This window comes from Pelobates fuscus, chromosome 1 (genome assembly GCF_036172605.1).
Source record: "Pelobates fuscus isolate aPelFus1 chromosome 1, aPelFus1.pri, whole genome shotgun sequence".
Lineage (NCBI taxonomy): Eukaryota > Metazoa > Chordata > Amphibia > Anura > Pelobatidae > Pelobates > Pelobates fuscus.
Genome location: NC_086317.1, coordinates 160,290,802 through 160,317,009, shown reverse-complemented (window position 1 = coordinate 160,317,009; position 26,208 = coordinate 160,290,802). Strand labels below are relative to the sequence as shown.

Here is a 26,208-nt window from a genome sequence, read left to right as displayed (position 1 = left end):
CTTTTGTTGGAAAAGCCTCCACTGGCAGGCCCAAAGACTGGGTGAAAGTTGGAACCTGGGATAGATGTGGTAAGAGGTGCGTCTTGCCGGCTTAATCCGCCATCATGGGAAATAGTTCTCATTTATGGGAAATAGAGTTCTCATTTATGGGAAATAGAGTTCTCATTTATGGGAAATAGAGTTTTCGCGGAGCAGCTGAGAGACTTGCCGAAAAGACCTCCTCCATGTTAGTGTGCCTGGAAAAGTCCTTGTAAAATGTCAGGTGTGCCCCATAAGGACCCCCTGATTAGAGTCCCATACAAACTTGTTTAGTATAGCTCAAGGAGCATCCTGGGGTGCTTTAGTAGCCCTGGGAAGAGACGAAAGCAGGAGTCAACCCCCCAGTTGTTTTGCTTGTTTTGGCAGCAATAGAGTCTCCAGCAGTAGTGGAGCAGTTCAGCACTGGTGACCGACTCAGGCACTCCCCAAATCCTCATGTTTTGTGCCTTTGCCCTATCTTCCATACTACCTAGTTGTGCCATCAGGGTGGTGCAATGCTTTTGTAGCAATCCCAGGGCAGCATCTGTATCCAATTGAGCTACACCAGTGCCCCTGAGGATCTCCTCTACCGTCCCCACACGGCTAGTAAGCGTGGAGATTTCCCCTCTAACAAGCGCCATGTCAGCGTGGAACATAGCTTGAATGACCTTCATCAGTGCCTTTATGTTGGTTTTTGTGGAAGCTCCAGAGGTGTCTGAGGCATCGCTCATACCTGGAAGGTTGCTGGGCCTGGTAAGGTGGCAAGCAGGCTATCACGTCCAACGATGGAGAAGTATAGGCTGACATCATCTTAGAGGGTTTAGTCCACGGGGCCGTGCGTATAAAAACCCTAATGTCTCGGAATCACGTGCCGGGGTCTGCTCAATACTTCTTCGTAGTGTTGTCGCGAACCCGAAATTTTCGGTTCGCGAACGGCGAACGCGAACTTCCTCAAATGTTCGCAAACTGGCCAACCGCGCGAACCGCCATTGACTTCAATGGGCAGGCGAATTTTAAAACCAACAGGGACTCTTTCTGGCCACAAAAGTGATGGAAAAGTTGTTTCAAGGGGACTAACACCTGGACTGTGGCATGCCGGAGGGGGATCCATGGCAAAACTCCCATGGAAAATTACACAGTTGATGCAGAGTCTGCTTTTAATCCATAAAGGGCAGAAATCACCTAACATTGACACCTGTCCTCTTTAAAATCTAAAGCTTAAGCTATTGTTAAAACAGATATGAGTGGTGGCACTGACTGTGCAAATGGGCAAGGCATCCAACCTGACACAGAAGCTGGCAGGCAGGCAACTGCTCTTCTATTACAGTGAAAAAAAAAGATTTCTTTAAAATCTAAAGCTTAAGCTATTGTTAAAACAGATATGAGTGGTGGCACTGACTGTGCAAATGGGCAAGGCATCCAACCTGACACAGAAGCTGGCAGGCAGGCAACTGCTCTTCTATTACAGTGAAAAAAAATGATTTCTTTAAAATCTAAAGCTTAAGCTATTGTTAAAACAGATATGAGTGGTGGCACTGACTGTGCAAATGGGCAAGGCATCCAACCTGACACAGAAGCTGGCAGGCAGGCAACTGCTCTTCTATTACAGTGAAAAAAAAAGATTTCTTTAAAATCTAAAGCTTAAGCTATTGTTAAAACAGATATGAGTGGTGGCACTGACTGTGCAAATGGGCAAGGCATCCAACCTGACACAGAAGCTGGCAGGCAGGCAACTGCTCTTCTATTACAGTGAAAAAAAATGATTTCTTTAAAATCTAAAGCTTAAGCTATTGTTAAAACAGATATGAGTGGTGGCACTGACTGTGCAAATGGGCAAGGCATCCAACCTGACACAGAAGCTGGCAGGCAGGCAACTGCTCTTCTATTACAGTGAAAACAAATTATTTATTTTAAATCTAAAGCTTAACCAATTGTTAAAACAGATATGAGTGGTGGCACTGGGCAAGTAGGCACAGTATCCAATGTGAACCTCACACAGAAGCTGGCAGGCAGGCACCTGCAATTACATTACACAGGGAAAAAAAAAAAAAAAGCAGCCTGATGTTATAGCCCTAAAAAGGGCTTTTTGGGGTGCTGTCCTTACAGCAGAGATCAGATGAGTCCTTCAGGATTGTAGTGGACATTGAATACCCTAGCCTAGCTATCAATTTCCCTATCTAATCAGCAGCAGCTAAACTTTCCCTCCTCTCACTAAGCATGCAGCTTCAGAATGAATCGAAAATGGATGCTGGGAGGGAGGTTGGAGGGTGTGGAAGGGAGGGAGTGCTGCTGATTGGCTGGAATGTGTCTGCTGACCGAGAGGCACAGGGTCAAAGTTTGCCCAATGATGACGAATAGGGGGCGGATCGCGACGGCGAACGCGAACACGCTAAGTTCGCTGGGAACTGTTCGCCGGCGGACAGTTCGGTACATCACTACTTCTTCGCCTTCTTTCCCATGGCACAGGGTACTCGAGGAGTTTTTTTAAGTCTTAGTAAGTGCTCCATTTTCTCCAAGAATCCACTATTAGCAGGATATTCATGCAGAGCTGCTGCAAGATGCGTCTAGCTCGCTAAGGCACTGGCTCTGCCCCATCAATCAATTATTTGATTAAGATTTAACTGACAGGAAGAGCAGGAAAGACAATTTAAAGGTAGCCCTACCTCTGTCCAGCAAAGCAACCACAGTACATGCTCGTTACTCCCTAGCCAACATTTTTAACACTAGCGAGAATATTATTGGAACTTAGGTCACACACCAGAGCTTTTCCCTGCTTAGGGTAGTGTCCCCAAACACGGCAAGTCAAAACAGACAGCATTCACATACACACACACACAAAATCAAAACAAAAATATGTAAAATAAAGTCACTGTTTTCTAGCTAGACAAAACGTTGTAGATATATGTGATCCAGGTAATTTTCTGAACTACCACAATTCTGAAATTGACAGTTTATTGAACTCTCTCTACAATAAATGCTATTGAAGCATTTACTGGGGTTACTGGTGCAATGGAAATAAGCAAAATTATATTACTTAGGGCCTAGAGCAAGGATAGGCAACCTTCGGCACTCTAGATGTTGTGGACCACATCCCCCTAATGCTCCTACACTCATAATGCTGGCAAAGGATCATGGGAGGCGTAGTCCAAAACATCTGGAGTGCCGAAGGTTGCCTATGCCTGGCCTAGGCTAGAACAACCTTAACCCAGCTCTGGAGATAAGTAAAAATATACTTACCTTCATTGCAAATTCAGCATTCTAATTTACTTTGGCACTTTAAGATTCCTCTTGTTTAAGCATCTACAAAGAAATGGTGTTCAGGTGACGTTCTTTTAGGAGGAACTGTAGGGGAAACCTGATTTACATGCTGTGCCTTGAGTGCTGAGCATGTAAAAAAACATCTGTTTGATTCATTTTTAAAATAAATAATGCAACCCATTGCTAACATTTAGTTACATACATTGTTGTGCAACAATGTTTGCCCCAGTCTGGTCTTGGCTCTCTGCTTAATATAATTAAGGGGGGATCATCACCTCATTACTGGACATAGAGGTTAAATTGTAGACCATGACATGACAGTAGGTTTTCATTCATATTTTAGCTGCACTGCAGAGGATGAACCATGGTCTTGTCCCCACATAGCAAATGGGTTAATGCCAATAACACAATAAAATAGCTTTTAAAAATCTGAAATCAAATATAAAATAACACACCGAATAGACAGTTCATAATAAACCCTTCTTTTGTCAGAAGCGGAGGGGTTGACAGGTATTGTGAGTTTCCGTGTTAAACCTGTACTGGTGAAGAGGAAACTGCCGAGCTTTTAGGCTAGAGGATTTGGTGGAATAATGGTAATTTTTTCTTCTGGCCCAGCAAATGGTAGTTGTAGTCTTTTTAAAAGAATATGTCTCCAGTAATTCCTGAGGTGTGTTTCATCCTCTTTTGAGGTAGCACAGTAGGTAAGGAAATCAAACAGAGTGGATTACACACCCCGAGGTATTTGCTGATGTGATTTGGAAGGTACACGCATTTATTAAGCAAACACTGTAAATGGCACATTTTGTATTTAATGTCAGAGCACGTTTTACGCATATCATTACCTATACTCAATGCTGCTTTCGTCAACTTTTCTGGTGATAAAAATAAAGTACTTACTTAGGAAAGTTAAACTTAGAATCCTGGGATATTGTTGTTAAAGTTACTGACTTTTTCTACCATGAAAGAATTCATTCTTTGGCTGACCCAACTAGGAATTAAACTTGAGGCACTGAGGTTTGGTTTGATGTTACAGATACCACAGCTGGTGCATTAACCTAGGGATCCATCTTGTTATAACCCTGTTACAATAAGTTGGGTGTCACTATACATGACATTATTACATTACATATTACACTTACATTTTGCTGAATTGTTATTAATTGCTGACCTGAAAATGCCTTTATTGATTTTCCGTGCAAATCATAGATTGTATATCAGAATATGAATACTAAAACACAAAGTCATATACAATGCCAATTAAAATATGATAGCCTTATGGTATATTGGTTTCTATGACCAAGCAAAAAAATTTCCAAAGCCTGATTAAGTATAACATAAAATAATAAGCAAAAAAAACTAAACTAAAACAACCTACAGAAAAAAAGAAACAATGAACAAACAGATTCTTTTTTAAGAAGCCATTGTAAGAAGATTGTTGGTTTCTGATCACAATATGTGTTGCACCTTAATTTTTTTATTCTGTATTTATTATATAATTTCAGGGAAGTGACTTAACCAGCTATGGCGCCACCCCCAATCCCCCACTTGTGCGTGTTCCCCCCAACCCATACACAGCCACCAAACATGTATGAACACCTTGACACAAAGATACACATACTGTCACATACACACACAGAAACACACACTGGTGCATACACACACTCAGATACACACTGACACACAGATACACACATTGAAACACACACTCAGATACACACAGTGGCACATACACTCAGATACACACACAGGTACACACACTCAAATACACACACTGGCACATACACTCAGTTACACACCCTGACACCCACACTCAGATACACAAACTGGCACATACACACAGAAATACACACTGACACACAGATACACACACACTGGCACATGCACTCAGATACACACACTGGCTCACTCAGATACACACCGAAAGCAAGGAATTGTGCTGGAGGGAATCCAAATACCTCCCCAGATTTTGCAAGGTTCCTACTTTGTGTAATTAGCCCCAGGGAAATGTGTTATGTTACAAGATAATTGCACTTTAAATATGTGTATATTTTACGTATGTAAACTATGCAGTGCAATGAAGTTAACTGTGTCATGTTAAACAAACCCTTTTGACCCCCCTCCCCGCTTCCTTTCTGTATCCCCATACTATTTGAAAACAATAAAGAATACGTTATAAAAAAAAAATAATATGTGTATATTTGGGCCCTGGGGTGGAGCACTTGGAGAGTAGGGTGGGCCAGTGCTCCACTAAATTTTGGAAGTTGCTTGGAACCTACAGGTGAGTAGTCCAGTTCCAGAGTTTCAATCCTAATTTAACTCACCTGAAAAGGATTGTTAATTAGAGGTGCTATTAAGTACTCCCCTGCCAAGGAAGGAGGGAGATTGTGTTTGATTTCTGTGAGTGGAAACAGAGAGCTGAAAACCCTGAAACAGTAAGGACAAGCCATCCAACCCAGTTAGCTAATTATTTTGTTTAGTTAGTGCTCAGAAGTGCAAGGATTTTGTTTTATATATTTTGTTACAACCTTTTATACCTTACTGTGCATTTATTTTGGAACCACAATAAAAGAGCAAGTCCTTTTACCTCATCCAGCGTGTGAAGTGTCTCTAAAGCCTGAAAAGACTGTGTGTAACACCCCAATCCCAGGACAAGGTACCAAGGGAAAGGAGTACTTTTGTCACAACACATTGACACAGACTCAGATACACACTGGAACATACACACACTGACATACACAGATGTAATACTTTATATATGTGCTGCCACCCTCCTGTTAGCTTACATATGTGTCCAGGAGGTGGCTTGCTTGGGGTTCTGGTCCTGGTTGAGGCTGATAGGAGTGAGCATTCAACAGCAACTCACTCCAGCCTCTCCTCTGCCTCCATGCTGTTGTGTGCTCCAGCCTCCGTCTCCCTCCATTCCTCCTAAGTGTCTCTCTGTGAAGCAGGGAGGAAGTGACAAGCTGTCACGTCCTCCCCGCTGACTGATATTGGAGGGGCCTAGTCTGCTCTTAAAGGGCAGCGGCACCTTTGTTTAAGGAGTATTTGGTTGGGGGGGGGAGTGGTGGCACAAATCATATATAATATAATGGAGGTACCAACTAGCAGATAACAGGACCAGGGTACTCCTAGCACCATAACCGCTATGGGCTGTGTAACTAAATGGTAATCCAGTGCCAGGTATTCTCCTTCTGGTAGCTTCAAATCTTTTTTCTTAAATGATAATCTCTGGTATAATCCAATGCTTCTCATCATAGAGAAGCACTGGGGACCAACTGTGCACTTCACACCGTAATCACTGAGCTCAGCCAATTAGACACATCTCATAGAGAAGAATTAACAGAGTTTGGTGGAACCATGCTGTACATGATAATGCAAAACGTGAACATTTTCAATAACTGAAAGTCTGCAATGAGGAAGTACCTCTAGCAACTATCAGTCTGATAACCAGTACAAGTGCATTTATGGCTTTATACTGTTAAACGAAAGTGACAGCTTGTCATCTGTTAAACAATAGACACACTCCTGTGGACTCTGAATCAGGTTTGTAAGCCGACTTTATTGAATCTATAAGGTTTCAATAGAAAAAGTTTCAGTAAGTTTTAATAAAGTCTGCTCACAAACTTGATAGTGCACAGGAGTTTGGCTATTGGTTTACAGTGACTAAGATTCCCTTGTCATCTTAGTCTAGCTTTTCCTGTTCTGCCTGGTTTTACCACATAGTAAAGCATGACTTATAATCAATGTACTATTGTGTATCTAGTCTAAAACCATAAAAAGTGACGCACACAGTAGTGAAAGTCTTTTCACTGATCGGAAGCCACGAGACTCTGCCGAAATTTTGTGAAACGTTACTTTTTTTTATCTTTAGTTGTATAGCACTGGATATTGGGTCTCTCTGGATTGGGGAGACTCAATAGTATCTTTTTTTCTGTTTATTATTGATTATAAATAGAGAGTTATGCACTGCCAGTGCTAGTGGTGGAATTAAAGGGATTCTATAGAAGTACAAATCTGTATTCCTAACACTATAATGCCCTCTGGTCCACCTCTACCTCGTGCTCCCCCCCCCCTCCCCAGTACCACATAAAGGGTTGTAAAATGTTTTAGTCACTTACCCGATTCCAGCGCCAACTTCCCCGCCTCCTCTGATGGGGGGGACGTAATGCCCAGCAAGCCTCAATGCTTTCCTATGGGGTTTTCACTTACGCTGGATGTCCTCATGCACAGGATGAGCTCATACAGTGTCGTTTACAGAGTTAAATTCAGTTACAATCCAGGAAGCGCCTCTAGTGGCTGTCTGAAAGGCAGGCACTAGAGGCAGTCTTAGTTTTGAAAAGTAATCATTGCAATTTCTCAAAAAATATAAAAAAGGGGGACAGGGACGCTTCACCTAGACCACTTCAGTGCCTATAGTGTCTCTTTAATTGGTTTAGAACACACTGGTGCAAATTTCCTGTGTAGGAGTGGGATCACAGTTTTTTAATAGATTAATACATTTAACAAAACAGTTATAACTAGAAACGAGGTAATGATTGCTCTGCTCTAATGTACTAACCATCCAAAAGAAGTCTGAATAAGGGATGTTACAGCTCAAATCGATCAGGAGTTGTAAAGCACGAGAACTATATCACCATCAAACTGATGGAAGCAGAGTTTCTACAGTTTCCTAACAAAAGCTTCACCAAATGTGGATATCTGAACCTGGGCCATGCTGGCAGTGCCACCGGAGAACTGGCAGAGATAGAAGGATGCGGTGAAACAGGATGAAAGTCATGTGTCCAACTAAGAATTTCCTGGTGATTTGAGAAGGGACATTGTGCATGTGTCAGAATAATAAACTGTTACTATTGAATGGGTGATCATCTGTGAAACCCTTCTCTACACTGTTCCATTAACTCCTGCATGCTGACTTCTTCTTACAGCAGGCAAAAGGGTTAATGATGATTCTCATAGACTAAGGACGTCATTACAATTAGGTTTGGAGACATTGAGAATGAAGACAGGCATTCAGATGCAATGCATTGAGTAATGACATCCTGGAGACTCCCTCAAAGCAAACACATCTGGGGCCAGGATGAGCGTAACCTCTGCAGTGCTGGATATGACAGAAATAAGAGGCTCCTATTTATTATAAACTTGGCCGTGCCCTCTGTGTACCAGCTTTCCAAAAGAAGGACACGGATCTGCAGTTTTGCTCCCTGGTGTGAAGCTGTATAGCACTGTGTTTCTCAGCAGTAAATCTCTCCTATCCCCTGGCCTGGCTGTAACATAATGAGCTGTATAGGCAGGTACCACACCTTGTTCTTTATTAATACTTTCTGTGTAGTGAACTCAAACCTAAACAACATTTTAAATGACCACAGAGGAACACTTTAAAGAGAAACGATAGTGCCTGGAAAACAAACTTGTTTTCCTGGCACTATAGCATCCCCTTCTGTCAAGGTTACCCTTCCTCCCCCCGTGGTGCAGAAGGGGTTAATAACCCCTTCCATCACTTACCTGGGTCCAGCGCCGATGTCCCTTGGTGCTGGCTTGGGCCCATCTTCACTCCTTAGCATCAGCCGGTGGGGGAGACCTAATGTGCATGCGCAGCAATGCCGTGCTCGCATTAGGATTTCCCCATAGGAAAGCATAATTCAATGTTTTCCTATGGAGATTGCAGTGACACTGGAAGCCTAGTACAAGGACGTCCAGTGTCATTTGACCTAAAGACCCGGAAGTACCTCTAGTGACTGTCTGAGGAGTTAACCCTAGTAGGTAATTATTGCAGTTTATTAAAAACTGCAATAATTACATGCTCAGAGTTAAGGGTAATAGGATACGGCACCCAGACCACTTCTATGAGATCAAGTGGTCTGGGTGCCTACATTGTCCCTTTAATTTAACCCCTTAAGGACCAAACTTCTGGAATAAAAGGGAATCATGACGTGTCACACACGTCATGTGTCCTTAAGGGGTTAAGCAGTGTACCCGAAGGAGAGCAGGAGACAGTGCTGTTATGGAACATGTTAGGTGACTTCAATATATACTGAGAGCCATTTATAAAACTGAAAGATTAACATAATTAAGATTGCAGTATTTTATGTACGTAAACTAATATTTAAAGGGATTTCTGAGAAATTGCAATATTTACATTGCACGGTTAACTACACCTCTGGTGGCTCTCTTCCAGACCGCCACAAAGGGGCGCTTCCTGGTGCCTAGTATTATTATACCATGAGGCCGTCTAACGTCTTGTAATATTCTCACAGAAAAGCGCTGATTCAATGCTTTTCTAAGGGAAAGCTTTAAGGTGCGCGCCTTGAGTAAATGAAAAATTATTTTTAACCCTTAACTCAGCCAACAGGGGTGGGACCTAATACATTTGCCAGAGTACCTCTTTCTTACAAGATTATACCCAGCAAGTCACATTCATCATACACACATGCACAAAGGTCACAGGCACAAACACAACACACCGCAAGCAGCTACCCCACACACATGCGGTCCAAGACACATGCTCATAAAGTCATACATTCACACACAAGGATATTCTCGGTCAGACACACATTTTCATTCACATACACAGGTAGACAAGGCCGGACACACTCAGATATACGCACATGACTAGAGTCGGAGAGCTCACAACGCAGCGGCACAGGGAGCCGCGACACTGCAAGCCTCTGAACAATGAATACAGAGACTGCAAATTTCATTCTGGTGAATTCACACAGGCAAATTAAAACTGATGAATTCAATTCAGTAGCAAACTATTTAAAAACTGTTTGACTCTTAATAGCAAGACACCATAACCACAGGTTAATAGTCTTTATTTGTTTCTCATAATGAACTTGTCTATTTTGCAAGAGGTTAGTCTGCACATTAAATGTAGTAGGTAGCAGAGGGGCGGAGCCTAACTGCCGCGCTGACCGGTCGCACATCTTGAGAGCTCTGTGAGAAAGAGCTCTAAAGCAGCTAAAAATACTAACATTTACGCTGATACCACACTGCCTGAAGGTGGAGACCCAGCAGTATTTGCCTTACTTATGTTCCTGACCAAGATCGGCGGTAACAGTCAGGGAAGACTTGCGACCTACAAGAGGCCCACTCACAGTTCACACTGGGGAGGCGCCCGATCCCTCAGCGTGCTGCTGCACACGAAGCCTGGAGTCTCTCCCTCACTCTCTCCCCGGCACCATCAAGTTGTGAAGCGGGGGTGAGTCCCAGCAACAGCCCACGTATGGCACCTACAATGGCGGACGCCATGTGCAGCACTTAACCCTCTCTCCAGGTAAAGCTGAATAGCTTGTTTGCTAAATGGCTAGCTACACTTACCTATCGTCTGGACACTGCTACAGAGGCCTGGCGTGCACTTGCCATGTGTCCGACAACTCGGCAACCCACTTCCCCGATGCAGGAAGAACCCTGCCAGAGTCCACGTAAATGGCAGGAAAGTGGGAGAACCCAAACTGGTAGGCGGAGGCGGACCAGGCACCGGCGTACGAGCAATCCTTGCCAAGGAACATCAAGACACAGCGCAGGCCAGGATAAGGCACAACCCTTGCTGGGACTGACACCACAGCTGCCTCTATTTCACCTACTCCATATTTACAACCCAAGGGATCCCACACGGCTGGGGATCAAACCCCACTGGCTAAACAACAACAGGCTGGACTGTGCTGGAAGCCTGGAGGACATAGGTTGAGTGGGGTTAAACTATTCTATAAGCAAGGTTTTGTCTCCATGCACTTTTCCCCTGCGGGACGTTACCACCGTTGACACTTCCTTCCTATCATACTATAACAGTCTGATTTAATCTGAATGAGTCCGTAGGTTATCCACATGTCTAATATCGCTTATATCCTGGGCTGCAATGTGGTGTTTGATACATGGTTGTGTTTGCTCTGAATTTCACTACTGCACTATCGCATGCTTTCTCATGTGTGGTCAGTCTGTTAGGCTATAAGCATCATGTCTAGTATAATAACTATGCAAGTTCTCAACAGCAATAATTTTGTCTACACATACCTAGTGGCATATGCCTATTGAAATTATCTTCAGTTATACAGTTCAGCAGTTTTATATAGCTATGCTTACACTCTTCTTGTATAATACAGAGCTGTTTGCCATGTTAACACCTATTAAGCGAAGTCTTTATCGTTTTACTTGTTTTATACCTGCATCTACTTCTGCTCCTGTGACTTCTATATAGACAAGTATGACTAGCCTGTTTATTATTATACTTAAAAACCTGTGCCATGTATAAGTTCTACACTGTTATTATTGCTTGCTTATGCTGGTGTGGCATCGCAAGCTATTGTGTTATCTTCTGCACAGAAAAAATAAAGAATTATAAAAAATAAATAAAAATGTAGTAGCAGAACAGCACCTTCATGATAAAAAGGTGTTTGTTAAACAAATTCAGGCGGAATGTAAGATAACAAGTCATTTCAAGGACAAAAAAAGGTTGACGTCTCAAAACAACATTACTATAAGATAACTTAACAATACAAAAAGATATGATACAAAACATAATTTATCTATTCTATGCAGGTCTGTTAGATTAATACAATTATTTAATTAAGTTCAGAGCCAGTTGCGTCAAAATATTGTATTTCTAGTCAGTTTAGCATACCTAAAGTTTGGCGTGAAACTTCAATGAAAGTCCTATTAACAACAACTTCTTTGGTAATTAAAGGGACACTCCAGGCACCCAGACCACTTCTGCGTTGAAGTGGTCTGGGTGCCATCTCCCACCACCCTTAACCCTGCAAGTGTAATTATTGCAGTTTTTCTAAACTGCAATAATTACCTTGCAGGGTTAAGTCCTCCTCTCGTGGCTGTCTATCAGACAGCCACTAGAGGGACTTTCGTATTCTTAGAAGTGTTTTAAACGACACTGGATGTCCTCACGCTATGCATGAGGACCTCCAGCGTTGCCGGAATCCCCATAGCAAAGCATTGAATAATTAAGTGGCACAAGTACTACACCCTGTTCCAAATTATTATGCAAATTCTATTTAAGTGTCACAAAGATTAAATATTTTGTTTTTCAGTTTAACTCATGGATAGCATTGTGTCTCAGGGCTCTTTTGATCACTGAAAACAATCTCGGACACCTGTGATAATTAGATTGCCAGGTGAGCCCAATTTAAGGAAAAACTACTAAAGGAGGGTGTTCCACATTATTATTAAGCAGAGCACCATTTTCATGCAATATGGGGAAGAAAAAGGATCTCTCTGCTGCCGAAAAGAGTGAAATAGTTCAATGCCTTGGACGAGGTATGAAAACATTAGATATTTCACTAAAACTTAAGTGTGATCATCGCACTATTAAGAGATTTGTGGCTGATTCAGAGCACAGACGGGTTTGTGCAGATAAAGGCACATTGAGGAAGATTTCTGCCAGATCCATGCACCGGATCAAGAGCAGCTGCTAAAATACCATTACATAGCAGCAAACAGATATTTGAAGCTGCTGGTGCCTCTGGAGTCCCACGGACATCAAGGTGTAGAGTCCTCCAGAGTCTTGCAACTGTGCAAAAACCTTCTATTCGGCCACCACTAACCAATGCTCACAAGCAGAAGCAGAAAAATACATGAAGACTAATTTTCAAACAGTCCTGTTCACTGATGAGTGCCGTGCAACCCTGGATGGTCCAGATGGATGGAGTAGTGGATGGTTGGTGGACGGCCACCCTGTTCCAACAAGGCTGTGACGTCAGCAAGGCAGAATCATGGGAAGAGAGCTGGTTGGCCCCTTTAGGGTCCCCGAAGGTGTAAAGATGACCTCTGCATAGTATGTGGAGTTTCTGACTGACCACTTTCTTCCCTGGTACAGAAGGAAGAACTATGCTTTCCGTAATAAATTCATCTTCATGCATGACAATGCACCATCTCATGCTGCAAAGAATACCTCTGCATCAATGGCTGCTATGGGGATAAAAGGAGAGAATGTCATGGTGTGGCTTCCATCCTCTCCTGACCTCAATCCTATTGAGAACCTTTGGAGCGTCCTCAAGCAAAAGATCTATGAGGGTGGGAGGCAGTTTGCATCCAAACAGCAGCTCTGGGAGGCTATTCTGACATCTTGCAAACAAATTCAAGCAGAAACTGTCCAAAAACTCACAAGTTCAATGAATGCAAGACTTGTGAAGCTGCGATCAAATAAGGGGTCCTATGTTAAAATGTAACTTGACCTGTTAAAATGTTTCAAAAGTTAAAACTTTGTTATATGTTTGATTGAAATAGCTTTTGATTTCAGTAAATATGCTGCAAACTCAACAAATGAGAATTTTCAGTTCTTTACAACCTATAAAGTGTTTTGAAACTTACTGTGCGTAATCATTTGGAACAATGCATTGTAAGTTTTTTATGTTTAAAAAAAATACTGTTATCATTAGTAGGTTTGTTCAATAAAATGTTAATTGTACTCTTAATAGTTGATAACATGAGAATTATCCTGACTGTTATTTACATCAATTATTTAGGTAAATTAGAAAAACATAATTTGCATAATAATTTGGAACAGGGTGTAAGTCTTATGACTAACTAATCATATATACCCTGATATTCCCACATACAATTAGCTAGCTTTTCCTGCTTAATTGTTGCCACCCAGTTAGTCAGTTTCCCCCTGGACAACTAGGTAAGGGAGAGCATGACTGCTGCCCGGGATTGTGGGCTGGCTAAAAAGTGAAACAAATGTTGCAAAGTGAGAGGTTTTGTGGAGAGGGAGAGGGAGGAGACTTACCAGTCAGCAGGATCAGTTGAGGGCCCCTGACTGTTTTCCTGTGAAATAATCAAACATCACTTATAAGCTCACTTACGTTCCCAGCAGTTTTCCCCTTTCTCACTCTTGCTGTCACTTTCTCACTTGTTCTTACCCTGTTCTCATGGCTACAAGGATTACCCCAGAGCCTGAGCTGCAGAGACTCCTGCAGTCCTACCTTAAGGACTGTGGCTAGCCCGGCGGTGGATGCAGAGACCAGTCGGAGCGACGGACCTGGTGGATGGAGGGCCAGGAGATCGAGGCTTCCGTCGCGCTTAACCCTCAGCCTGGTGAGGCAAGGAGATCGGAGGAGGTGGATGAATCGTGATGGCAGTGGTGGCCCGGTAGGTTGGAGGTGACGCTGGCCCTATTGGAATCACTTTAAGCTTTAGGTAAGTCCGCCTCTTTGGCCGAAAGGCCTTTGGCAGCTCTGTCCTTTTTATTTCAGTGGTTCAGGTGGCAGGACGAGACAAAGGCTTTTTGCGTGACTCGGGTGCTGAAGGTTTGGAAAAGGATCATAGGCCCGACTCTTGTCGGCCCATTTCCTACGGATTGTTATGTCGGCTCTTGGAGTTCATGTGTGTTATTGGGGGGCAACGGTGGAGGGGGACGGGTATGGGTCAGCAGTCAATGACTTCTACACTCGCATTTTATTTTATTTGAACTATTTCTGTTACTAACACGCACAAATGTGCTGGTGTTCTAAATGCCATGGTGTACTACAAGTTTATACGACGCTCGATATTGCTGCTGTGGCATACTTAGCATATTTGTTATTAATTTAAAACTTGTGCATTTTTACTATCTCATTATTAACCTACAAATGTGCAGTTATTCAGACTAGCTTGATCCATAATCTCATGACTCATTACTGTATAGAAGCAATGCCATGTCTAATGCTTTTTCGTCTGCTTAATGCACAACAAAATAAAAAGAAAAAAAAAAGATTTAAGCCATACAAACCTATTTTTTTCAAAGACAATTTTTATTGTGAATGCAGAGGGCACATAATTCGGTAAGAAGAATATTGAAAGTAAAAGAGTTATGGATAGTACAACGACAGCGTCAAAAAGCAGCATTAACAATGACATTCACAATTTTTGCAGAATAGTAATTGAAAAGCAAAACAAATCTCAGTTCAGCCAGTGTTTAGCACAGGGAAACGTCAGTAAGGACAAAACCAGGATCGTGTAGTGATAACCATGTCCTGTTACAAAAAGGCGCATGTTGAGATGTCATTGAGTAGTCAGAGATACAAAACGTGAAAATTGTTAACAACGAGTAATGAGATAAGGGAGAGTATGATAGTCAATCACAACCTATTTTTAATTCAGTCATTGACGACACAGGTTAAATTATGATGTTTTCTAAATCCATATCCATATTAATTCATTCATTTTTTTAAATCTATGAATTCACAATGTTTACATAAATGTTATGCTCTCTTACAGAATAAGATTGGTTGTGTTCCTCCTTCTAGTAAACACTAAATAAAATAATAACAGTAATAAATACTGGATAGTGTTAAGGTGATTTAGACATATTATACTTACCGTATATACTCGAGTATAAGCCGACCCGAATATAAGCCGAGGCCCCTAATTTTACCCCAAAAAACTGGGAAAACTTATTGACTCGAGTATAAGACTAGGGTGGGAAATGCAGCAGCTACTGGTAAATTTCTAAATAAAATTACATCCTAAAAAATTATGTTAATTGAATATTTATTTACAGTGTGTGTATATAATGAATGCAGTGTGTGTGTATATGAGTGCAGTGTGTGTGTATGAGTGCTGTGTGTATGAATGCAGTGTGTGTGTATGAGTGCAGTGTGTGTATGAGTGCAGTGTGTGTGTGTATGAGTGCAGTGTGTGTGTATGAGTGCAGTGTGTGTGTGTGATGCAGAGCCTTGGTGGGGGGTGGGCATTTTTATTATTATAATTGTAATATTTTTTTGTTATATATTTTTTTTATTATTTATATTTTTTATTTTTTTTAATATTATTATTTTATTATTATTTGTAATATTTTATTTTATTATTATTTTTTTCGTCCCCCTCCCTGCTTGATACATGGCAGGGAGGGGGGCTCTCACTCCCTGGTGGTCCAGTGGCATTGGCAGTTCAGTGGGGGGGGGGGGCTTTCAGAGAGCTCTTACCTCTCCTGCAGCTCCCTCCTCCTCCGCGCTGGTCCGGTCAGCTCCCCTGTCAGCTTACACTGTAAGTCTCGCGAGAGCCGCACTATGACCCCGCGGCTCTTGCGAGACATACACTGGGAGCTGACAGAGGTGCTGAACGGACCGGCGTGGAGGAGGAGGGAGCTGCAGGACAGGTAAGCGCTCGCTGCCAGCCCCCACAGCCCCCAGTCTGTATTATAGCAATGTAAATTGCCATAATACATACAATTGACTCAAGTATAAGCCGAGTTGGGGTTTTTCAGCACAAAAAATGTGCTGAAAAACTCGGCTTATACTCGAGTATATACGGTAATAGATGTTTAGATTTAGGAGGAGTAAGCTGAGGGTTATTATAAGCAAACCCAAAGTAAACCCTATTCATATGTAAAACACACAGCTTAAGTTTTACAATTACATACAGCATGCATAGGGACGTCATCTGTGCAATTATTCTCTGCAATGTACGGGTTATGATGCAGAAATCCCATCTGTGCAATGTAGGTTCATACAGACATACATATATACATACATGTCCATGTTAGACCAAAATCAGCAACAGCTGTTCCTATTTTAAAGGCAGAAACTGAAAGCGCTTGTGATCAGAACTGTAACTCCTTCTAATCTGTGTAATTTATAAATTTCACTGCTGCCCATGAGTTGCATTGGGAAGTCTGTGATTGGAGAGCCACAGAAAGTCTGGGTTAGAAGAGGAGGGCTGTTTTTAGATATTTACCAACTGAAAAAAATGCTAGATTAAATGTATGCTTGTTTTCATTGGAGATACAGCTACTAAACAGTGATTTATTGTATTTGTTTATTTTAATTTGGGAGGCGAAGTGTCCCTTTAAAGGATCACTATAGGATCAGGAACACAAACATCTTACTGTATTCAAGCCTGAAGCTGTAACTCTGCATGCTGTTAGACTCAGAAAAACAAGCAGTCAACTGACATCATTAGAAGTGGTAGCCTGATCCAATCACAATGCTTCCCCATAGGATTGGCTGAGACTGACAAAGAGGCAGATCAGGGGCAGAGCCAGCATGATTCAAACACAGCCCTGGCCAATCAGCATCTCCTCATTGAGATGAATTGAATCAATGAATCTCTATGAGGAAAGTTCAGTGTCTGCATGCAGAGGGAGGAGATACTGAATGTTTGGATGCATTTTAGGCAGCCATGACCCAGGAAGGATCTCTAACAGCCATCTGAGGAGTGGCCAGTGAAGTTATCACTAGGCTGTAATGTAAACACTGCATTTTCTCTAAAAAGACAGTGTTTACAGCAAAAAGCCTGAAGGTAACGATTCTACTCACCAGAACAAATTCAATAAGCTGTAGTTGTTCTGGTGACTGTAGTGTCCCTTTAAGTGCTGATTACTGAAGTAAGAGGCCGCTTCTTAATAAAACAGAAGGGTAAGGAGAGGAATGCCAGACTCATGTTTTACTATTTCACAAGCAAAAATACAAAATCGGATCATGTTCAACAAAGTTAAGTGTGGAATAATGTCTCAAGAACAAACACTTGAAGTCTATTAATAAAGACTCTACATAAATTATTTTTATTTAATCAGAATCACAGGTTAATTTGAAAATACAGCCTCGGTTCACTAACTAGCCACAAGGCAGGCTTTGAAGTTATGCTCACCTTTAATGAGAGGATTTTACTTTGTTGACGTTTTAATGCAGCACTATTTCACCTTGAATGGAACATGTGATCAACCAAGACTAGGTCACCGTTTATCGCTCTCTCCAAAGAAATAATTATCTGAAGCTCAAGCTTATATGAAGTTTTATATTGAAAGGGACATTTTAACTCTTCGTAGAGTTTCCTGTGTGTATTTGCACCACCAGCTGTATCTCATTTTATACTTAATTTCATATTTGAAAATATTTTTTGATCTTAGCCATGGTGAATACTTTCATTTTTATACAAAAGCCGATACACTCCCATTTTATAACATACCTAAACCCATCACCAGTCACACACAGCACCCATCTATCACATACATGACACCATTTTATACATTTTATGCAGGGCCGGTGCAAGTATTTTTGAGTACATAGGCGAAGATGTATTTTTCCGCCCCCCCCCCCCCATTCAAAAATAACATCTTCACCTATGTGCCTATGTGCCTCTTAACCAGCCCCTCTCCCCGTCCATTATTGGTCCCCTCCCTTCCCTGCCCTTAGTGTTCTTCTGACAGTCACACACACTCAATGACAAACACAGAGACTCACTGATCTGACACACACACACTGATTGACACTCATTGACAGACACACTGATAGTCACACACAGACTCAATGACAAAGATACTCTCACTGATTTGACAGACACTCACAAACACACACTGACAGACACACACATACACTGACACACTCACATGCAACACTCATACAATCACTCACAGACACACATACACTCACACATACACTCACTCACGCACACACTCACAGTTACACATACACTCACTCACGCACACACTCACAGACACACATACACTCACTCACGCACACACTCACAGTCACTCACAGACACACATACACTCACACACACACAGAGTCACTCACAGACACACATACACTCACGCACACACTCACAGACACACATACACTCACTCACGCACACTCACAGACACACATACACTCACTCACGCACACACTCACAGTCACTCACAGACACACATACACTCACGCACACACTCAGTCACTCACAGACACACATACACTCACTCACGCACACACTCACAGTCACTCAAAGACACACATACACTCACGCACACACTCAGTCACTCACAGACACACATACACTCACTCACGCACACACTCACAGTCACTCACAGACACACATACACTCACTCACGCACACACTCACAGACACACATACACTCACTCACGCACACACTCAGTCACTCACAGACACACATACACTCACTCACGCACACACTCACAGTCACTCACAGACACACATACACTCACTCACACACTCACACACAGTCACTCACAGACACACAGTCACTCACTCACGCACACACTCACTCACACAGAGACACATACTCACAGACACTCACACACACTCACTCACACACACACACAGACACTCACACAGAGACACATACACACTCACACAGAGACACATACTCACTCACAGACACATACACACAGACACTCACACAGACACACACACTCACTCACAGACACACAGACAGACATTCTCACACACAGACACATCACAAATTATTTTAATACATAAATAATATCCACCCAGCCTCCCTACCTGGAGAGCTGGTGTGGATCATTCCCTGGGGTCCAGTGGGGCTGCTGGGCGGCGTGCGGCAGTGCTGCGATCAGGCGCTGCGAGGGAGCTCTAACCTCTCTGCTCTGCTCCCTCGCGGGCTGTCTGCTGATGCCGCGGGAGCCGGAATATGACGTCATATTCTGGCTCCCACGGCATCAGCAGACAGGCAGCGCGCGAGGGAGCAGAGCAGAGAGGTTAGAGCTCCCTCGCAGCGCCTGATCGCAGCACTGCCGCACCGGGGGCGGAGATGGTGGCTGGCAGGAGGGATAGCTTCCCTCATGCCGGTCACTGAAATCTTGCGCCCCCGGAGCCGGTGCGCTCTAAGGCGGCCGCCTGTGCCGCCTTATGGACACGCCGGCCCTGATTTTATGTCACTAAAATGTAATTTAGAACAAGAACAATGCAACTTTTTTCCCACAGATTTCTAAACACATTAAATGTAGTTTAAAGACAAAATATTGTGAGTATTATTACTATGGAGCTCTGTAATACACTTGGACACACCAACAACATTGAGCTCCTAGAAAAGAGGGACATTGGGAAAGAAAAGAAGAACAGGGGGATTTGGGTCCAAAATAGGGCTGTCCCTCCTAAATAGGGACACTTGGTAGGTATGTAATTGGGACAAAGCAGATACGTAAAGATCTTGCAGAATAATGTAGACAGAACAGAGACATAAAAATTTAATATAATAACGGTGAGAAGGTAAATGAGCAAGTAGTTCTTGTCTACTATGGTAGTAGTCTAATAAAACAGTAGCCTGCTAATCATATTTATCTGTAACATCATTATATTTTCCATTCCTTTCGAAACTGTAAGCTTGCTGTCAGCACTAGCTTATGTATATTTTTTACAGTATATTTTACTTAGTAAATCTTCTGGTACAGTTTTTCTGTTGACCATATTAATAGACGATAAGAATGATGTAATGTTGTCTATGTTTGGGTTTTGTCTATGCGTACATTAGAGGTAACATTTATTTTCATTATTGATACCCACAGATTGAAGCTGTGTTTGTTCATACTCTTCATTTCTTCTTTGGTCATCTCCTTGGTGTTTGCCATCATTCCATTTTGCGGTCATGTTGGAGTCCTAGCAATGGTTATGGCAATAGCTGGTCTTGCCATGGGTTGCATTGACACAATCTCCAATATGCAGCTGGTAAAAATTTACCAGCAAGACTCAGCTGTATTCCTTCAGGTAAGATTAGTTCCATTTGTGAAGGGGTATAAGTAATATTCAATGAATATAAAACCTGGTTTCCCTGACGTTATCAGGTATTCTCCGTATTCTTGACTTATGTTTAACTTTGGAAGGGCATATTTTCATCTTATTAAAGCAGAAAAAGAATGAGATTGATCATTGGTCAATCAGTTTTTACACCTGGAGAATATGGTTTGTGAAGTTAATTTAAACTTGTTTTATATCATGTTTTAAGAGTGCTGCTTAGAATCTTACTATATAATCTAAAATAATCCAAATAAAAAGAAAAAAAGGCTATCTAATATCGCTCAGGCATAATCATATATGCTGCTTGATCCAAGGAGATCTCGGACTGCCATTTTGGGGTCAAGAAGGAATTTTTTCCTGGTTTGTTGCAAAATTGGAAGCGCTTCAGACTAGGTTTTTTGCCTTCTTTTGGATCAACAGCAAAAAACTAATGTGAGGAAGGCTGATCTCGATGGACGTAAGTTTCTTTTCAGCTATGTAATATAAATTGAAGTAAGAGGCAAGCACAAATATTTTCTCTATTTCTATATATAGAAATATAATAATAATCAAAATAATCATAAATTAGCATTAAATCACCCTAAAATTAGGTATTACTCTAAATGGAATTCAAGTATTGCAAGCATGCTACAAATATTGATAAACTGTTATAGCTAATAATATCAGATCATATCAGATGGCAGTTGTTAGTGTAGTGAGCAGGGGCGGACTGATCAATCGGGCACTTCGGACATAGTCCGAGGGCCCGGCCGAGAAAGGGGCCCCGCCACCCACAAACACACTACAACTTTTGAACTGGCCACTTGAGCCGGCGCGCAATAACTGCGCCGTCCTCGAGCCCAGTGGGGCAGCAGTACTTACCAGAAGTACAGGTGGGGCCCGGGGGAGGAGATAGTGAATGCGGCCCAGTGCGCAGAGGCGCGCTATGTCACGCATTGACGTTGATGTGCGCCTCCTGCACGGGCCGCAACGATGGAAGAAAAATTATCAGGGGCCCCTATATCAGTGCGTCTGGGCCCCTGATCTATGCATTGCTTCTCTGCTGGGAGGAAGTCTCCTCTCTTCTCACAAACCAGCTGCTGGAAGAGAGAGAGGGAGACCAAGAGGCAGCACCAGACGAAGGAGAGCCTGACTCCCATCACATTCAGCCAGATGCCACTGGACACCAGGGAAAAAACCCTCCTGCACTAAAACGGTATTAAAGCAGGTGGGGTGGTTACTATGTAATGTTATCTGTGTGTTTGTGTGTTTATGTGTAAGGCTGTGTATTTGTATTATTAGTGTGTCTATCTATATCTGTGTGTTTGTTTATCTGTATGTGTGTTAGTGTGTGTTTGCGTATTGGTATATGTGTTATTGTGTATCTATGTGTGTCTGTATCTGCATGACTGTACCTGTGTTTATGCATGTGTATCTGTGTCAGTGTGTGTCGTTGTGTGTGTGTATGGCAGTGTGTGTGTGTGTATGGCAGTGTATGTGTATATGAGTATACATCTCAGCATTCACACGCCAACCCTACAGACAAATACACCCCTGCATTCAAACATCAACACTAAATAGACACACACCCCTACATTCAAAACCAAACACTACACAGTACATAAAAACACACAACACTATACACAAGTACACCTCTAAATTCACACACACATACTCCATACAAGAAAATACTTACAATCCAACATACAAACACGGCTTAGTGCTAAATACAACCCTGGTAGGATGAGCAAATGGTAGATCCCCAGCTGGCAACGCATTGTGCTAGTTGTACGACAGATGGGAATCTACCTTTTTGTCCATCCTTGCAATATAGGGGTGGAAAAAAGTTTCTTGCACCAGGGCCCTCTCTATTTAGGTACGCCACTGTGTGTTTCTATCTGTATGTGTGTGTGTCAGTGTATCTGTATGTGTGTGTGTCAGTGTATCTGTATATGTGTGTGTCTGTGTGTGTGTGTGGCAGTGTATACATCTCAGCATTTAAACTCCAACACTTCACACAAACATCAACACTACATACAAAACATGTAGACACACCCCTACATTCAAAAGCAAATACAACACACAAGTAAACCACTGCTTTAAAATGGTAACAGTACATAACACACTACACACAAATACACCCCTACATTCACCCACACATACTGCATTCAAAAACATGCTCACATATAAACATACCCAGTGCTAAGTACAACCCTGCAATAATGGGCAAATGGCAGATGCCCATCTGGCAAAGCAATGTGGGAGTTGTACCCTTTTTTTCATCCTTGCGATGGGGGGGGTCTTAAAATAATTATTGGACCAGGGCCCTTTCTATTTTAGTTCCACCACTGAGCGTAATGCAGATTATCAACTTAAAAAATGGTACACATAGAAAACATTAATTTAGCAATGCAGGGGAATATTCAATCAGAGGCAAACTTAAATATACACGATAGTCACCAGAACAAATATAGTGCTCCATTTGCACAGAAGCTTTCCTCTTATAATCTTATCGCTCTACTACAGCCCCTATCTCACATAAAGCCCCAAACCACCCAGCCCCCACACTACAGCCTCTATCCCCAATTACATACCCTATACCCACTACAGCCTTTCTTCCCATACTACATCCCCTATTTCGCCCCTACCACCTCACTACAGCTCCTGTTCCTCCATTAGAGTCCTTTTCTCCCCACTACAGCCCCTATTCCCCCATGACAGCCGTTAACGTCGACACTACAGACTATATCCCCAATTACAACCTCTATACCATACTACAAATTTTCTCCACCCACTACATCCCCTATGGTACCACTACAGCCCTTACCGCCCCACTACTGCCCATAACCTCCCAAGCCCCACACTACTCTCTATCCCCAATTACAACCCCTATAATCTCACTACAGTGCCTATTCCCCCACTAGAGCCCTTATCTGTAACACAAGGATGAACATGTGGGTTGTGGGTGTATGTGGGTGTGATGTATATTTGTGTAGTTTGCAAGTTAATTTGTACAAGGGGGGCCCATTATCATCTATTGCCCAGGGGCCCCATGAGTTGTCAGTCCGTCCCTGGTAGTGAGCGTCAGTTCACTTCTTAGAAAGGAAGGAGAGCAATAATAATAACAACATGACTTTGTTTCTAAATGATAATCAAAAAACATTTGGGGAAAAAAAGGCCTTTCGGCACAAGTGTAACCGAAGTATACAGAAGACAAAATGAAAATAAAATGCTCTAAACTGAAAGCCAAAATAATTCAGGTCTGTTGTTGACAAATTGTTATGTTTTTGTATGAAGTGTCCTCATTAATATAGTGTATGGCAGATAACTACAGAAGGAAAAATCATTTATTGTATTATTATTATTTTTTATAAATCGCCAACAAGTTACGCAGCGCTGTACAATGGGTGGACTAACAGACACGTATTTGTAACCGGATGAGTTGGACACACAGGAACAGAGGGATTAAGGGCCCTGCTCAATGAGTTTACATGTGAGAGGGAGTGGGGTAATGTGACACAAAAGGTTAGGGTAGGGTAGACAAGTATGTTGCTAGGATAGTATTCATTGAGGGCTTAATGTTGTTTTAATGACAGTTGCAGGAGATGAATCGGGGTGCGGGGAGAGAAAGATGATCACAGTTTGATATGCTTTCCTAAAGAAGTACGTTTTAACAGATTTGTTGAAGGAGGGGAGACTGAGTGAAAGTCTAACAGAGAGGGGAAGGGTGTTCCATAGGAAAGTTGCAGCCCTAGAGAAGTATTTTTTTGAGCATCAGAGGTAGGAGTACGAACAGAGGTTAGACGCATATTTGGGTATTAGTCATGATAAATAGTTCGGAGCAGCATTGTGTAGAGATTTGTAAGCAAATATCAGGATCTTACGGGAAGTCAATGTAGGGATTGACAGAGGGGGAGGCATGGGAGGTGCGGGCGAACGGGAAGATGAGCCTCGCCGCCGCATTCATTATAGACTGTAATGGTGCAAGTTGGGAACACGTAATACCACTGAGAAGTGGATTACAGTAGTCAAGGCGAGAGAGAACAACGGCATGGACAAGCACCTTAGCTATTTCAGGCGTTAGATAGAGTCAGATGCGCACTATGTTTTTGAGATAGAAGCGGCAGGATTTGGCAAATGATTGCACATGAGGGATGAAGGAGAGGTTGGAGTCAAAGATAACACCTAGGCAGTGAGCCTGCAAGGTAGAGCGGATAGTAGTATAGTAGTATATTGACTTGGAGGGAAACAGACAACGGGGTAGCAACACTTGAGGGAGGGAATAACAGAAGTTCTGTTTTGGACAGGTTAAGTTTGAGCAGCCATCCAGTTGGAAATAGCAGAGAGGCAATCAGAGGCACAAGTCAAGAGGGGTGGTGAGAAATCAGGGAGGACAGATACATTTGCGTGTCATCTGCATAGAAATGATTGCAAGCCAAAGGAGCTGATGAGTTTACCAAGGGAGGCAGTGTAGATTGAGAACAATAGGGGACCAAGGACAGACACTTGGGGAACACCAACAGAGAGGGATTAAGGGACTAAGAAACAAGTAAGAACGTTGGTATCAGGATTACTAGTTGATCCAGCACGTAGAATTGTGTCACACAGATGACTAATAGGTAACGTATTACCTGGCCTTAGAATGGCCAGACTTAAAGGGAAACTCCAGTGCCAGGAAAACGATCCGTTTTCCTGGCACTGGAGGGTCCCTCTCACTCCCACACCCCAATCCCTGGTTACTGAAGGGGTGAAAACCCCTTCAGTCACTTACCTGAGGCAGCGGCGATGTCCCTCGCGGCTGTCTCCTCCTCCGCGACGCTCTTCCTGTCCATTGCGTCGGCCAGTGGGTGAGACTGATCCCGCCCACCGGCCGAGGAGACCTAATGCGCATGCGCGGCAAGGCCGCGCATGCGCATTACGTCTCCCCATAGGAAAGCATTGAAAAATCATTTCAATGCTTTCCTATGGGGTTTTGAGCGACGCTGGAGGTCCTCACACAGCGTGAGGACGTCCAGCGATGCTCTAGCACAGGTTTCCTGTGCTATGGACCAGGAAGTGACCTCTAGTGGCTGTCTAGTAGACAGCCACTAGAGGTGGAGTTAACCCTGCAAGGTAATTATTGCAGTTTATGAAAAACTGCAATAATTACACTTGCAGGGTTAAAAGTTGTGGGAGTTGGCACCCAGACCACTCCAATGAGCAGAAGTGGTCTGGGTGCCTGGAGTGTCCCTTTAACGTACCAAAGAGTAGTCAGGATACTTGCCAAGGTCAGGGGATACAGAAAGAGACACAACGATAAGGGAAAGCCAGAAGTCAGGGATACCAGAATACAGGGAAGTCAAAATCAAAGCCAAAGTCAAAAACCAGAAGGAACTTGAATCAGGAACGCGCTCTCGGACAACCACAAGGGAAACCACGACAGGGCACTGAGCAGGATGAGAACTGGGCCTAAATACCCCTCCTCTGGATCTGACCCCAAAGGCAGTTACCAGGTTC

The 26,208-nt window shown here is 42.8% G+C and overlaps 1 protein-coding gene across 1 annotated transcript in view; it reads left to right on the top strand.

Moving 5' to 3' along the window:
* MFSD4A (major facilitator superfamily domain containing 4A) overlaps nt 1-26,208 on the top strand; it is a 62,232-nt gene that overhangs the window by 13,824 nt on the left and 22,200 nt on the right. The window contains exon 2 of the mRNA XM_063444348.1: nt 20,505-20,703. Coding sequence (XP_063300418.1) covers nt 20,505-20,703 — 199 coding nt within the window. The remainder of the gene's footprint in view (nt 1-20,504; nt 20,704-26,208) is intronic.